Raw genomic sequence first — 17,193 nt, 5'->3', positions numbered from 1 at the left:
ATTATTTTCACTGAATTGAGGGATGGTCTGCCTGGTTGTGGTGGTGACTTAAAATATGTACTTCAGTATTTAACCCTATAGTCAATTACTACACGTGTCCTCGTTTCGGCAAATTCCCCTCGATAAAGGCTTTTCGCCAAAACGTTGGGGTGATTCTCATTTCTGGCAAGGGTGTCTGCTCACTTGTTTGACTTGGTATATGCATTACGAATTGGTGGTATGTAAATGCTCAAAAAAAATTCTCTTTAATATGTGAATACTCTTGATTCAAATTGATTGTAAGAAGTAATTTTGTGGATGCATTTGTATTACATAAAGAAATATTTTTAAGAATACCACTGTGTAAATATGGTGGGCAATATTGGGGCAATGTGGGCCAGATTTTATTTGTTCCCACCAGCACAACCCACCTGTTATCTTTGGTGGCCCCTCATGTATCCTGTGGCCTTAGTGTTGGCACCTAGGTATTACACAAACCATTTTTTCTGGGTGGGGGCTTCTGCTTACATCTCATGTTTGGACAGCCATGTACAAATATTCTTTTTGAGGGTTGTGGGGCCTTTTGCAAGAAACACACAATTTGATGAATGTACTCACACATTCAATTGTTTTGCCCTAAAAAAAGTGTCAGTATGATAAATTAAGTGATTTTATTGCATGTTCAATTCAATGTTGCTGTTGTTCATTTGTTTGTCTGTAAAGTACGAATTGCACAGTGAAACTGTAGAAGTGGAATTTTGACCACCAATCTCAATTCCAACCCTAACGGAGACTTTCTTTGCTTTTATTGGCTTTTAGTAATTTTATTGCATTCCACACTGTTCAGATTACTTGTTTTTGACTGTAACAACAGTGTGTGAGAAATATTTTCGTTTTGAGGTTTCTACATAGCACATTCTATGCATATCAAGCGTCATAGTGTTCAGGCGACCCCTGGCATATTTATTAGCATATTTTATCTTTCCACCACAGGACATGTGGGAGATAAGATGTTGAAAAGTGGAATCTTTTAGATTATTTAGAAATTACAGACCGGAAACACAAATTTTAGCAAAGCTTTGTGGTTAAGCTTAAGCTTTTGTGGTTCACATTTTGGATATATCAAAGTGTCTACTTTCCAAAAATATATGGTCTCCTATGGCAATATTACTGTATTAGTATTTTCTGCCTTGTAATGTATAGTATATGGAGAATTTAGTAATATACTTCTGTGGGCTTTGATCTATACAAGTCAGGAATCTCCATCAAACTATATATATTTGGTATTGGATATAGGGCTTTCCCAATCAGTTGTATATCGACACATATAAATTTTGTCTCTATCATTTCTATTTAGAGCTCTATATCTTGGGACAGAAATGGAATTAAACAAAAAAATGCAGATTCATGAGTTAACCCCAAAACAAAATTGTCCTAAGAAACAGTTCCTCCACGGAAATGCAACTAAACATGAAACAAAGGCCCAAATGGGCACCTCGAAAATAGACACCACACCCCAACGTCTGGAAGCACTTGTATGTGAACCCACACTCTAAGCCAACGTCACAACTCTACTCTCTCCTAAATAAGCCTAGGGAACCCATCCTACAGAAGCTGTACAACAAATGGCTAGCGGACATTCCCCAGATATCTGGAAGGATATCTTAGAATCCCACATAACTATGTTGATAAGTGCAAAAGATAAAATGATTCAATTCAGATACTCACAGAATGTACTTAACCCCTCACAGACTACATCTGATTAATCCCACCATCCCTGATATTTGTCCGAAATGTGCATCTTCCCCCGGAAATCTACTTCCACATGGTATGGAAATGCCCAACATCCGCAGGTTTTGGTTTAAGGTAACAGTGGAAATTAGTGGCCTTTTAGCACTCATCATACCTCTAGAGACTAGACCCACTGATACTCCTATTGAACTGAGTGGAAGAAACTGCCCCCACAATGGCAAAACAAGCCCTTATTGTGCTTTTTGTTTATACAGGCCAAAAGGTTAATTGCCCTTAATTGGAAATCTGGACGCTCCCCTATGAAAAAACAATGGATATAACTGGTTAAAAGATCAGTACCACTATACCAAATAACATATATGGGAAGAGGATGTCCAAAGAAGTTAGATAAGGTCTGGTCTCCTTGGATATCGGAACATATGCCCCCGTTACTAATCCATGATACATTTGGCCCACAGGTTTCTCCTCCACCCACAATCTAACTTCCCTCCCACCTAAGCATGACAAAATACATAATTAAGGTAAATGCTTTATTAATTAAGAGTGACACTCAGACAGGCCCGGACTGGCAATCTGTGGGTTCTGCCAAATGCCAGAGGGGCTGCTGTATGGTTCCATAGAAGGTTACCATATAGTGGGCTGGTAGGGAACTGTTTGGGCCTCTGTGTACTTGGAATGGCAGGGCCTATTTTGACTCAGATGTCTATATACAGTAATATAAAAAGGTATGACATGTACTTTTATTATGTAATAGCTGTTAAGAGAACCTTGAACTTTATGAACACTTGGATAAGCCACTGAGACTGTTATAAATCACTTGGTTGCAAGTTTATATGCTTGTTTTTGGTTTTTCTGTTTGAAAAAGAAGTGCTTGGCACTCTATGCATGTGTGGAAGTCAGTTGCATTGAAAAGGTTAAATGACCTGATTGGCTGGGTGGGGATAACATAACAGGAATTCATATGCAAAGACTGTGCTGTATCTGGGCTGACCATTTGAGTGGCCAAAATTAGGTGACGCCTAATGTTGCTGATTTGCCAGTTAGTGGGCATTTTACATGGCAGGCTGGGACCCTGGTGCTTGGTTGGTTCCATCAACAACACACAATGTCCAACCAATGTTTTTGCCCATTCACATACATAGTACACAAAGTGAAATATCATACTTGCTGGGAGGGATAAGAAAAGAAAAAAGGTGCAAAATCATTGCTTTTAAACACAAAGGTACACATTTATTTGTTCTCTAAAAGGCACATGGCAGTTATATTTCAGCATTATTTGCCAGCTGGTCGCAAGGTTGTATTAGTAGCCCAGACAGGACTCATTGAAGTATATTCCTATAATAATAAGAAACAGACATGACTGAATGTGAACCTGGCCTGTGATTAATCCGTGACAACCAATCAAAGGTTTGTTTCAATGTTCTTCTTGCAAAGCGACTCATTGACTGGTTGCTAAGGGTCACTGCTGCCAATGAGAGAAGAGTGGAGCTGGACATTGCTTTGGTGCTAAGGAAGGCAAGTTAACCCGTTGCCCCGAGTGTGTATAAAGTATAGGCTGCCTAGTGCTGTGAGGGTTGTAGTTGAGCAGTCAGGCTGTTCATTTTCCGCCCCCTCTTTTGATCTGGTTCTTGGCATCCTGCATCCCTGTCCGTATCTCCTTGACGAAAGTTTCCTTAATCCTGTCCATCTTGCGGCCCACCTCCCACACGTCCCTGGCTGTGCCGGCCTCCCGGCGGGTCTGTTGGACGGTGTCGGAGCGGAGGATTCGCCGGGCCGCGTCCTGGCCGCTCAGCTGAGCCTTGGTGACGACGAAGGCGGTGATCTGTGCGGCTCTCCGTATAGGCCGAGACTCGGAGAGTTTCTCGATGACCTGCGGGTTGTTGAGCAGAGTGAAGAGAAGTCTCCGCAGAACCATTCTACTTCTGTAGCGTTGCGCACTCGCTAAACCCTAAATCACTCCTGAACTATATAGCGCTAATGGTAGTATAGTACGCATATGTTCATATCATTGTTCCCTGGTATAAATCAGCCCACGACCTCCCAGCAATTACACACACACACTCAGTACTTACTAAGCAATACACTATCTATGCGGCGCTCTCAACCATTTCAATCTCTCACTGTCACCCACGTGACCTTTCCATACGTTTCCGGTTCCCCCGGATATAATATTGCACTGCCGTCCTATGATTGGCTATCGTGCCGCTTAATGGGCGTCGCTCGGAGGAGGCTTGTGGCTTGACCGTGCTTCTTAGAATTCAAGAACCAACATGGCGCTAAGTGCCCTAAGGAGCGATTCGTATGTGGATCTGAGTCAGTATCGGGACCAGCACTTCCGGGTGAGCTGGCCGGCGGACTCATTGTTTGGGCTTGGTGCGGCGGGCTGGGTGTACTAGTTACTACTGTACTGTGTGTAGGGCAGGCAGAGAGCTGGCAGTGGCACGGATTGTGTTCAGAGGGAACAGTTTTTGTCCCGTTATCCAGTATCGGGGAACTTTGCTTATTGTTCATTTGCCTGTTTCTCCCCGGCTACGCCAATCCTCGGTATCCCATAGTTCTAATGCTCATGTAGCAGTGGAGGCTCATATTAAAGCAACATTAACCCTAAAAAATTTAAAGTAGGGTCGGACGGGGGTTTGCCACATTAGAGCCTAGGGTTGCCACTTTTCTGGAAAAAAAAATACCGGGCTTTCTATATATATATATCAATTTTTTTTCCCTATTAATAACATTGGGAACAATTTGTAACATCAGTGTTTATTCCCTCCTTCCCTGACTTCAAATAATGCAGAAAGAGAAGAACTGTTAAACAGATGGATTTTAGCATAGAAAATGGCGTTTATTCATAATTTTCGAAGAAACCAGTAACTGTGATGGGTATATTAGGGGGTTTTTGTGTTATGTGGGCCTCTTTATCAAACGTTGGTTTGGAAGCTTGAGTTCCCCTTTAAGGAATGGGGGAAGGCGGAGGTCAGGAGGAGCGCCAGCTCTGTGCAGGGAGTCCGGCCCAGTGTGATGTTGAATGAAAGTGTTTTAAAGTAGTGAAAATATAATGTACTGTTGCCCTACACTGGTAAAACTGATGTATTTGCTTCAGAAAATCATTTTTGGAAGCTCTTGTGAAGCCTATCTGCTTCTGTTTTTACATACTGGTGTGTGTGTGCAGCTTCTTGTGTTACTTTCTCTCCTATAACTGGTGATATGTGAAGAACTAACAGAAGAACTGGTGTGGAGAAAGTTAATGCAGTTATTTGCTTTGGGGGTCTCTGTTTGGGTTAGCACCTCACCCCTTTAAAACTAGAGAAAAATACCGGCCTTCCTATATATTTATACTTTTTCCCTATCCACAGCCTGCATGGCTAATTAGCAATTAGTTTAGATGCATGCTGCAGACTGAACTGATTTATGTGCAATTATGTATCTAAATGAATTGCTAATTAGCCATGAAGGCTGTGTATTCCATAGGTGTTTGGTTTTAAAGGGGTCATGTGGCAACCCTAGTCTCAGCCATAGCAGATGCTGAATGACTTGCCTGCATGGAGTAACTTGATGCAATAATCAGCCTTAAAATGCCATTATTGCATTACAGATGTAAACCCAGGTGCAGGCGATTGCTATAAAAATATCTACCTGTGTGCAGTAATGCGCTGTATTTGGTGCCACACAATATAGATTTTGGCCTGCAGAGAAACACACAGGCTGAGAATCCACCATTAGTTTTTGGCTAGTGCCAGATGATCTGGATCTCGGCCTGCATTTCTCTGCAGGCCAAAACTCCTTTCCACCACTGTTTTGCTTTCAATGCGCCTGCACCCAAATACATTGCATTTGCTTGGGTGCAGACAAACGCGACAGATTTCAGCTCCGAAACTTAAGATTTTGATTTTCACACTGAAATCCGCCACATCTGCCTTCACCAGAGCCTTAGCAATGTATTTTGGTGCAGGCACATTGAGAGCAGAGCAGTGTATTCTCTGCCTGAGTTTCGCTAAGGCTGAGATCTGCATAATCTGGCAATAGCCAAAATCTCTCACCGAAATCTGCTGCATCGTCTGGTACTAGCCAGTGCATTTTACTACACATGTTGGTTAATCAACGCAGAAGGATGCTTATTTATGATGAAAGCAGCAGAGATGCCTCTAAACTGTGTGAATGTTTTTTAAAAAGAAAATAAGAATGCAGAATTCCACATGAACAGTTTCATCACTTCCACCTGTTTCTATTCTAGGGAAACCGATCTGATCAGGAGTCTCTGCTGAAGCAAAGCTGCACCTTGTATGTAGGAAACCTTTCATTTTATACAACAGAGGAACAAATCCATGAACTGTTCAGCAAGAGTGGAGATGTTAAAAGAATTGTAATGGGACTTGATAAGGTCAAAAAGACTGCCTGCGGATTCTGTTTTGTCGAGTATCCTTTTCTTAAATAATATTTATATCCCACCCCACTGAGCAGAAGGACCAAAGTCTTTATAAGTATGAAGCCATTAGTGCGTTAATGTACACATTTTGTATATCTATATATACAATCTTATTTGTATTCGGTTTACTCTAGTAAAGTTTGTCCTACACCCAACTAGATGAAATAATGAATATATAACTAATGATTTACTGGTGATTCTGGGCTGCTAGTCACTGGAGTGATGTGTAAGAGCAATAATAGTAAGGGAATAAGATCGGAGGTTTGACAGTGGCTGAGGTGGTAGGAGGAGAGAGGTCCTGGCTCCCACACTTTAAATCTGCAGAAACTGGCACACAGATGGGTGGGAATCCCCTTGTGGTTTATTTTGTCCAACAAAGGGGCATGCCTTAGTGCAGGGGTCCCCAAACTTTTTTTTACCCGTGAGCCACATTCAAATGTTAATAGAGTTGGGGAGCAACACAAGCATGAAAAAGTCCCTTGTGGTGCCAAATAAGAGCTATGATTGGCTATTTGGTAGCCCCTATGTGGACTGGCAGCCTACAGGAGAAAATACTTGGCAGTATACTTGGATTTCATGCAATTAAAGCTTGCTTCCAAGACAGGAATTCAAAAATAAGCACCTGCTTTGAGGCCACTGAGAGCAATATCCAAGGGGTTGGAGAGCAACATGTTACTCACAAGCTACTGGTTGGGGATCACTGCCTTGGTGTGTAGTGTGTACTGGGATTCATTTGGAGGTGATAACATTGATGGACTTTGTTCTTTTTTCAACCCAACTTAACTATGTAACAACCCCCATGATTAAGGTATTTTCTGATGTTTTTCAGCTTATGTTAGAGGAGAGCAAGCATGGGTGGCAAAACTTAATATGTACCACTGCCCTAACTGCAAATGAAGGAATAATTATATTCTAAAGATGTGTAGCACAAACAATGAATGATGGGGAAAGTCACTATGTACTTATATTCTATTACTAGTAGCGTTGAGCAAATTTACTAGCCAGCCATAGATTTGCAGTGAAATTCCGAATTTTGCCATGTGGGAAAAAACGCCCATGAATAAAAACGCCCATTGCCTTTTTAATGCATTAGGACAAAATACTCGCCATAAGAAAAAATGGCTATTGATTTAAATGCATTTGGAGCAAGAACATGTGATGTGCACATAAAAACACCCATTGACTTCAATGTGTTTCACAATATTTTGCAGTTTCACTAATTTTTTTAGTTTTGCAATTTTTGAGGTGAAGCAAAATGGGATTCTCTCATCACTAACTACTAGAGATGTAGTTGACTACGGTACATTCAGCTAAACTGGGAAAATGTACACAAGAGGAGGGGCAGATAAAGGCATGAAAAAAAAAGTGTGTGTAGATATATAATGACAGCAGGAGAGGACAGGGAAGAAATGCTGTAGTTTGTACGTGCCAATATTGTGTTGTATCCACTTTTCCTAATGGGCATTGTCAGATACTATACAAGAGCAGATGCAGAACAAGCAATGAGGTTCATCAATGGAACACGGCTAGATGATCGAATCGTCAGAACAGACTGGGATGCAGGATTTAAGGAAGGGAGACAGTATGGACGTGGGAAATCAGGTGGTCAGGTAACATACAATACATGTGTGTCTGTTAATGTCTTTTGTGAGTTTTTTTTCTTCTTTTCTTTCCTTTTAAATATGATTTATCCTTTTCATTAAAGGTCAGAGATGAGTACCGCCAAGACTACGATGCAGGACGCGGAGGCTATGGAAAAGTTGTTCAGTCGTTCTGAAGTACAACAATATTTGTGTCCATGGATATCTGCCACCATTCACCTCCAAAGCTGATTTTACTTGACACTCGCTGGCATTACAATGCTTACATTGGACTGTATGTTGGGAGTATCAAACTGTGTTCTAAACCCCTTTTAATAACTGTATATGTATGGATTTCTTTTTTTTACAATAAAACTCAAAATGGGTCTTTTTTTGGACTTTAATAATTTCTTCTAAAAGCAGGTGAATTTGAGCTGGGGTCATTGTTTTCTCATGGACGCTACCTAAGGCAGCCACACCAGCTTGCTCTGTATAAAGATTTCCCTTTTTTCTTTACTTAGAGGGGGTTGTTTGCCTTTGAGTTAACTTTTTAGTATGATGTAAAAAGTGATATTCTGAGACAATTTGCAATTAGTTTTTATTTTTTTAATTGTGGTTTTTGAGTTATTTAGCTTTTCATTAAACAGCTCTCCATCTTGCAGTTTCAGCAGTCTGGTTGCTAGTGTCCAAATTATCCTAGTAACTATGCATTGATTTGAGTAGGAGAGGCCTCAATAGAAAGATGTGTAATAAAAAGTAGCCGCCTATAAAAATAACTAAGACCAATTAAACAGTTACTTAGAGTTAGCCATTCTATGACATGCTATAAGTTAACTTTAATGAGGATGCAGAACATCATCTGACATTCAGTATATTTTAATGAGGAGAAAAGTTTGGCAAACAATGTAATATGAGTGCTTGAAAGTGTGTGAAACCTTAAACTTTTATTAACTTTTATGTTATAGAATGGCCAATTCTAAGCAACTTTTCAATCATTATTTTTTATAGTTGTCTTTTTCTTCTGTTTCTTTGCAGCTTTCCAATGGGAGTCGCTGACCCCTTCTAAAAAAACAAATGCTCTGTAAGGCTACAAACGTATTGCTACTTATTATTACTGATCCTTCTATTCAGGCCTCTTCTATTCATATTCCAACCTCAATCAATGCATGGTTGCTAGGGTAATTAGGACCCTAGTTACCTGATTGGTTAATATGCAAATTGAAGAGCTGCTAGATAAAAAGCTAAATAACCCAAAAACCTTCAATAATAAAAAATGAAAACAAATTGCAAATTATCTCAGAATCACTCTCTACATCATACTAAAAGTTTATCTTAATATTACTACATAAATATGATCGTAATGTCATTTGCTTTTCACTCTAGCCCTAAAAGTAGATTATAAAAGATAATGCTTGTTCATTGTGGTTACTTGTGCATGTAACATAGTATGTGTAGGTCCTATACATACAGTACTGTTAGTTGCTGGGGGCGTTCTGAGCGGCCCTTTTAGTTTGTCCATTTATAAAGTGCTAAATAAAAAAAGCAAAAAACCCAGGAAGGAAATGTCAGGTTAAACAATAAAAGGGGCAAAGCTTTATACGGTATGGGATCCGTTATCCGGAAACTAGTTATCCAGAAAGCTCAGAATTACGGTCTCCTATAGACTCAATTTTACCCAAATAATACAAATTTTTAAGAATGATTTCGTTTTTCTGTTATAATTAAACAGTAGCTTGTACTAAATAAGATATAACAAAACCAGCCTATTGGGTTTATTTAATGTTTACATGTTTCTCTAGTAGACTTAAGGGATGAAGATCCAAATTATGGAAAGATCTGTTATCCAGAAAACCCCAGATTTTAAGCATTCTGGATAACGGGTCCAATACCTGTACATGTATAATAGCAATAAATAGGTAGCATTTAATAGCAAACATTATATTGATTGCTACGAGTTACTGCCCCATGGTAAACTTTGTGCCTTTTATTATTACATGGGGAGGTGACTTTTTTGCATTCTGATAAGGATAGAATCTTCTTACTCTAGGGGCAGATATGTCAAATTGTCGAGTTTAGAGCATAATAAATAAAAACTCACCCATGTTCTATTCATTCCTATGGGAATTTTAGAATTGTATTCATCAATGGGTCAACTCGCCATTTGATAGATACTGTTTTAAAAATCCCATAGGAATGAATAAACATGTGTTTTTGTTTATTAAGCTCTAAACTCACAATTTGATAAATCTGCCCCATCATGTATAAATGATGGTCTGTATGTGAGCTTTACTTGCTTTGAACCTTTCAGTGTGAAATCGTATTAAAGGATAATCTAAAAGCCTATTCTAGACCATTCCAATAAATAACCAGTTAAAGTAAGTACTTTCCCTTTATGAGTCTAGGCAGGGACACAGCCAGTCAACACTTTGTAGCACCCCTCGCATGACCTTGGTGCAAATGATTAGTTCCATCCATGCATACAGAATTGCCTCTGTGAAAATCCTTCTTGGACCCCAAAGCAGCAAATATTTTTATCATTAGTATCATATTTAATTTATTTTTACCTTTAGAATTTGTCCAAGTTATCCCGGCCCTTAGTTTTCCTGTTTTATTACAAATAAGCATATAGTGGGGAATAAGCAGTAATGGATAATGTGCCGCTGTGATGTGCGCAGTGCCTGTAATGTGACAATAATTTTATTACACACTAAGGGGAGAATGTAATTAAAGTCAAAGAGAAAAACAACTCGCACCAATAAGACTAAAAATCCACATCTCACAATGTAATGTTGTTCCTTAAACTGTTCTTGCACTGCAAATTTTAATTGCGCGCTCTTAAAGGAAAACTATACCCCCCCCCAAACAATGTAGGTCTCTATAAAATATTGCATAAAACAGCTCAAATGTAAAACCCTGCTTCATGTAAATAAACCATTTTCATAATAATATACTTTTCTAGTAGTATGTGCCATTGGGTAATCCTAAATAGAAAACTGCCATTTTAAAAAATAAGGGCTGCCCCCTGAGATCGTACGATTCACTGTGTACACATACAAACCACATGTAAGGTCACATGAGCCAATTAACAGACAGAGTTCTGGCTTTTGCTTCCTCATTTCTTCCTGTTACAGTTGTATTTCTGGTCAGGTGATCTCTGAGGCAGCACACAGACCATCACAAAATGGTGAGTCAAGGCAAGAGATGTAAAAGGGCAAGATTTACTTAATATATAGACCAGCTTGATTAGATTCTTTAATATGCCACTTAATATGATATAAACTCTGTTGCTTAAGTATTAATTTTGGTGTATAATTTTCCTTTAAGAAGTGCTTGAAGATGTTGCAATCTTTTGGAGCAAACAACCTTTTCAGTAAGAAGTTTTATTACTTTGACTGTGCATTGGCGCAAACTATAAAATTCGCAAACGGACTTCTACTGTTGGAAATGGTCGCTAAACAGTTTCCAAGTTCACAAAAGCTATATTAAATTCAAGCAAAGCAAAATTTGTTTTGCACAAAGGCATCATTTTTCGCATTGTGAATAGTTTTTCCGTTACCGACTTTTATTACATTCCCCCGTATTTCTATGGAACAATTGCTTTTTGTGCTAAGGAAAAGGAACCGGACTACATAAAACTAGTGATGCACTTAAAGCATTATTTTGGATTTTGGCCCATTACTGATATCCCCACAATTGCCATCTGAATACAAAACAAAAAGTTAACCCAATGTGTATATTCAACTTTAAACTCCCACAACTCCTGTATGCTGTGAAAACACAATTGTCACCTTATGCTCTCCATAACAGTTATACACCTGGATTTGGTGCATCCCTAATAAAAATGAATTCCGTAAGTGGAGTATGACTGAAGGTAAAAGGCAATGACACTATATATGGAAGACAGGATCGGATCTAGGAAAGGCACCTGACTAGTGCACAGTTGTCAGGGGGGAGGGGCACAGTTCTGTTCCAGTTTTGGCAGAAGACATGAGGAAAGAGTTTGTAGCTCAGAGTGGAGACAGAGGGGTGGATAGTGGCGACAATAGGGTAGAAGGCTGGCGGGGTTTGTGATTGTGTAGAGGGCAGATTTGCAGGGCACTGGTCTGGGCATCATTGCCTTGGACATCAATACAACTTGGCTCCTCTCTGATAGCAGAAATGAAACTTCCAATGTGAACTCACCAAATGATTAACAAAAAGAAATAGAAAGAATGACCCATCCGTTGTGTAGTCAGGGAGTCCCAACAAACATATTAAAACGTAAAGAGAGATTTTTGTACTTACCGTTAAATCTTTTTCTCTTGTCCTATATTGGGGGACACAGGCACCATGGGGATGAAGATCCTGCAGCTGGAGATTGGACACTAAACAGTTAAACCTTTGACTCCTCCTCCTGCTCTGGGCTTCATCCCCTGCCTCCTCCTACTAACTCCAGTTTTGACCGAAGAAGGAGCAGAATGACCCAAAAAACAGAAGAGGAGTACCTCAAACCCCCTAACATAGGTGAATACTAACAATCCAAAAACATGAACCATAGAAGATTAAACTTCCAACCAAAACTGATGAAAATCAGCAATGAAAAAACAGTGTCAATCAGGGAGGGAAGGCCTGTGTCCCCCAATATAGGACAAGAGAAAAAGATTTAACGGTAAGTACAAAAATCTCTCTTTCTCTTGCCTAAATTGGGGGACACAGGCACCATGGGGACGTCCCAAAGCAACCATGAGGGTGGGACACTGATGATCCCCTAAGGTGTTCAACCAATAACGGTTTGCAACACCTTCCTCCCGAACACCGCTTCGGCTGAGGCCTGTGTGTGAAGCCTGTAGAAGCGCGTGAAAGTGTGAAGGGATGCCCAGGTCGCCGCTCTGCAAACTTGTTCTGCTGAAGCTTGGTGTCGAATTGCCCAAGATGTGCTGAGGGAACGAGTAGAATGCGCTCTCACCGTGAGAGGGGGCGGCTTCCCCCTAACCGCATATGCTCTGATGATGGTGGCACGAATCCACTTAGCCAATGTCGTCTTGGCTGCCTTAGAGCCACATCTGGGGCCATGCGGGATAATAAACAGTGCATCCGTTTTCCGGACTGTCTGAGTAGCTGCTAAGTAAGACGTGATAGCTCGAACCACATCGAGGTTGTGTAGCTTGCACTCGGCTGGATTCTTGGGAGTTGGACACAAGGAAGGGACCACAATGTCCTGGTTAAGGTGAAATTCAGAAACGACCTTAGGGAGAAAGTCCGGAGTAGGTCTGAGAACCACCTTGTCCGCGTGTATGATGGTGAATGGTGACCTGCACGACAAAGCAGCAAGTTCCGAAACCCTCCTGGCGGAAGTGATGGCCAAAAGGAAGACCACCTTTTCAGTAAGTGTGGACAGAGGAAGGTTGTCGAGAGGTTCGTAAGGATCCTCCTGTAGGACAGAAAGGACCAGGTTAAGGTCCCATGGTGGTACAGGATAACGATACGGAGGATGCAGACGAGTCGCTCCCTGAATGAACGTCTTGATGTTACTCCTCATGGCCAGCTTCTGTTGGAGTAGAACGGACAACGCCGAGACTTGAACCTTCAATGAGCTAACTGCCAGACCCTTAGATAGGCCATCCTGTAAGAATGAGAGGACCTCCCTCTCCTTTGCCCTCTGAGGGTCCGTGCCCAAATGTTCACACCAAGCGATGAATGTCTTCCACACCCTGTGGTATATCTTGGCAGAAACAGGTTTCCGTGCCCTGAGCATGGTGGGCAAGGCCGTCGAGGGAGCGCCCGCTCTTCGGAGGACTAGGGCTTCAAGAGCCACGCCGTTAAAGCCAACTGATGAGAATTCGGGTGAGGAATGGGCCCCTGAGTGAGGAGGTCCTCCCGCTGTGGAAGGTGGAAGGGAGCGTCTGCGGCCAACGCTACTATGTCCGCAAACCAAGCCCTCCTGGGCCAGTATGGTGCTACCAGGATGGTTGGTACTCCTTCCCGTTTGACCTTCTTGACGACCTTTGGCAGAAGCGCCAGTGGAGGAAAGATGTAGGCCAAGGGGAACGGCCACGGGATCACCAGAGCGTCCACTGCGTGTGCGAGTGGATCTAGACTTCGTGCCACGAATCTTTGAACCTTTCTGTTGTTCCGGGACGCCATCAGATCGATTGCAGGTAGGCCCCATTTGGCCACGAGAAGTTGAAATATGTCCTGGTGAAGGCTCCACTCCCCCTGATCTAGGGTTTCCCTGCTCAGGTAGTCCGCCATCCAGTTGTCTATCCCGGGTATGTGGACCGCCGAGATGGCCGGTACGTTGTTCTCTGCCCACTGGAGGATGCTGTTTGCTTCCCGAAGGGCCGCCAGGCTTCTGGTGCCGCCCTGGTGGTTGATGTACGCCACTGCCGTAACGTTGTCGGACTGGACCCGAACCGCTCGGCCGTGGAGCAGGGCCGTCAGGTGTTCTAGAGAGTAACGAATCGCTCTCAGTTCCAGGAGATTGATGGGTAGCTGTCTCTCCTCCTGATCCCAAAGTCCTTGGATTGTGGTTTGTGCTAGGACGCCTCCCCACCCCCTGAGGCTGGCGTCTGTTGTGAGGACTAGCCAGTGGTGGGGAGGGAAGGGTCTGCCTGTGGCGGTGCGGAGAGGCTGCAGCCACCAGCCGAGGGACAGCTTCACCTGGTGTTGGAGGACAATCGGGCGATCGAGATCGTGCCGATCCTTGCGTTGTTGACGCAGGATGGCGTGTTGGAGAGGTCTGGTATGAAACTGAGCATAGGGAATCGCAGGAAAGGATGCCACCATCGTTCCCAGGGTTTGCATAGCCGTCCGAAGGGTCACTGTAGGTGCGTGAAGGAGGGTTCTCACCCTGTGTTGTAGGGTGGTTGACTTATCTCGCGGGAGAAAGGCTTTCCCGTTCCTGGAGTCTAGTATGAGTCCCAGGTATTCCGTCCTTTGCAGAGGAGGTAGATTGGACTTCTTGAAGTTGATCAACCACCCCAAGTCGGTCAGTGCCTGAAGCACCAAGGTTGTATGATGCCGTGCAACGGCTTCGGATGGACCTTTGACGAGAAGATCGTCCAAATAAGGGATGACGGGGATTCCCTGGAGTCGTAACTCCTCCAATGCTGCCGCCATCACCTTGGTGAATGTGCGAGGGGCAGACGATAGTCCGAAGGGTAGTGCCACAAACTGCCAATGTTGACCGTTGACAAAGAATCTGAGGAACCGGTGGTGGGCTGGGTGAATGGGTATGTGGAGGTAGGCGTCTTTGATGTCGATGACAGACATAAACTCGCCCTCTTCCATGGACGCCAAAACTGATTGAATTGATTCCATCTTGAAGTGGAGCTTTTTTACGAAGGGATTGAGGTCCTTGAGGTCTAGGACCGGCCTGAGAGACCCGTCCTTTTTGGGTACCATAAAGAGGTTGGAATAGTATCCTCTTCCTCTGTCCGCAGGTGGCACTGGTTGAATCGTGCCGGCCTTGGCTAGGTCCTGGAGGACCGAGAGGAACAGAGTTCTGCTGTGAGTGCGAGAGGTGAGACGTGAGATGAAGAATCGGTGGGGGGGGAGTTGGGTAAAGTCTATCAATAGTCCTTGTGAGACGACCCGAAGTACCCATTGGTCCCGTATTTTTCTGGTCCACACCTCCCGAAAGGATTTGAGGCGGCCTCCTAAAGGAATCCCCTCGGGGGTGGGCACCCCTTCATGCAGAATTGGACTTGTCGGGAGTAGGCTTTGTTGGGGCTTTAGAGGATGACCAAGAAGATCTCTGCTTGTGTTGGTAGCGGGAACGAAAGCTGGAGCTGGTTTTATCCGCTTGCGGCTTTGACCGTTGGGTCTGCCGAAAGGGACGAAAAAATGGGCGTCGTTTGAAAGGTGGTCTCTTGGATCTCGTCTGTGGAAGAAGGGTGCTTTTGCCACCCGTTGCCTGGGAAATTATTTTGTCAAGTTCGGCTCCAAAAAGTAGTTTGCCCTGAAAAGGTAGGCTAACTAAGGATCTTTTCGACATTAGGTCGGCGGACCAAGTTTTTAGCCACAGGAACCTACGGGCGGCCACAGATTGTGCTGAGGCCCGAGCCACCATCTTTGCTGCATCAATTGCTGCATCGCCAATATAAGAGGTTGCGTCCGCGATTTGGGAAAGGAGGTTGTCTGTAGTAGGCTCCTCCGATCCAATAAGCTGAGCTGCTTGTTCCACCCATACCTCCATGGCCTTAGCTACCCAAGCGATAGCGAAGATAGGTCGAAAGGCTGAACCCGATGCAGTGAAGGCTGATTTGCAGAACCCCTCAAGTCGTTTGTCTATAGGGTCTTTGAAAGCTGCAGCGTCCGCCACTGGGATAGTGGTATTTCTGGATAGTCTGGAAACAGGTGGGTCTACTGCCGGGGGTGAGGCCCAGAGTTCAGTGCACTCTTGTGGAAAGGGATAAGTCTGTGAGAATCGCCTTGAAACCTGCACTCTATGGTCCGGGTGTTTCCATTGGGCTTTGATGAGTTCGTCAAGCTGATCGTATGCTGGGAACACATAGGAGCACTTCTTGTGTCTCTTGAAGATATTCTTAGCAGGTTCCACTTCAGTAACGGTATCTTCGATATTAAGAGTACTGAGGACCGCCTGTATGAGACCTTCGACTTCCTTTTGGGTTCTAGGAGAATCTAGATCTGGATCAATGTGTTCCTGGTCAGAGTCCTCTTCGGAAAGGGCTAGACCTTCCTCGTCAGAGGGGGTAAATTGTTCCTCTGGGGAGTCAGGGGGTGGAGGTGCAAGGCGTTTGGTGCCCGTGGGGCGATCGTCTAACCTGGAAGGTTGAGATAACCGTTCAAGTACCTTGTCTAAAGTCTCAGGGATGCGGGCTAGATGTTGGATGCCTGCAAGTGAGAGGGATAAGGCCTTAACCAATTCGGAATCAGAAGTGCTAGCCAGAGGGGGTGGCGAGGTATCTGATGGTCTACAGGCCACACACACAGAATCAGCCGAGGCCGAACTGAATTTTGTCTTACAATTTGTGCAAGCCAGAAAAGAAATCTGGGTATGTGAACGGGTATGAGCTGAGGACTTGGATGTCCTGGGCTCTTCCGTTTTGTCTGCCATAATGCTCCTTACTGTGAGAATAATTTTTTTTTTTTTTTTTTTTTTTGTTTTGTAATTTAAAAGAAGGAGGCAGGGGACCCCCACCGAAGCAGGGTAAATGGCAGCTGTTGTCTCTGTGGTATGAGAACCTGTAGAGACAAGATAGGCACAAGGAGGTAAGGGAACCTATGTCCTGGCCCACACACTAAAAAGAACAGGCAGAGATTGAGAGAACGCATTACTTGCCTGACCGCTATGTGTAGAGGAGATGAGTGCGTTCCGATAGGGAAGATACTCCCCCTGAGAGCAGAGAGCGCGTTGGTGATAAGCTGGGGAGAGCCGCCTGTGTGCAGCAGGAGCGCGAGGTGGATGAGACAAGGGACCGGAGCCGTCTGCTTCCCCTAGGTAGCGCGGGAATCCCTGCT

At 43.4% G+C, this 17,193-nt stretch overlaps 2 protein-coding genes across 2 annotated transcripts; one reads left to right on the top strand and one right to left on the bottom strand.

Annotated features, from left to right (window-relative positions):
* Window positions 1-2,935: 2,935 nt before the first annotated feature.
* LOC121393791 (protein NCBP2AS2-like) lies at window positions 2,936-3,646 on the bottom strand. Its single transcript, XM_041563272.1, has one exon. It carries the CDS (start codon window positions 3,644-3,646, stop codon window positions 3,329-3,331), a length of 318 nt encoding a protein of 105 aa, XP_041419206.1. The 3' UTR covers window positions 2,936-3,328.
* Window positions 3,647-3,934: 288 nt separating this feature from the next.
* On the top strand, window positions 3,935-8,117 carry ncbp2.L (nuclear cap binding protein subunit 2 L homeolog). Its single transcript, NM_001174005.1, is given in 4 exon segments — window positions 3,935-4,070; window positions 5,960-6,141; window positions 7,623-7,761; window positions 7,857-8,117. Coding segments are annotated over 4 exon segments (462 nt in total). The 5' UTR covers window positions 3,935-4,001; the 3' UTR covers window positions 7,929-8,117.
* The last annotated feature ends 9,076 nt before the right edge of the window (window positions 8,118-17,193 follow it).

The sequence above is a fragment of the Xenopus laevis genome, chromosome 5L (assembly GCF_017654675.1).
Source record: "Xenopus laevis strain J_2021 chromosome 5L, Xenopus_laevis_v10.1, whole genome shotgun sequence".
Lineage (NCBI taxonomy): Eukaryota > Metazoa > Chordata > Amphibia > Anura > Pipidae > Xenopus > Xenopus laevis.
This window is presented reverse-complemented; position numbering and strand designations above follow the sequence as displayed.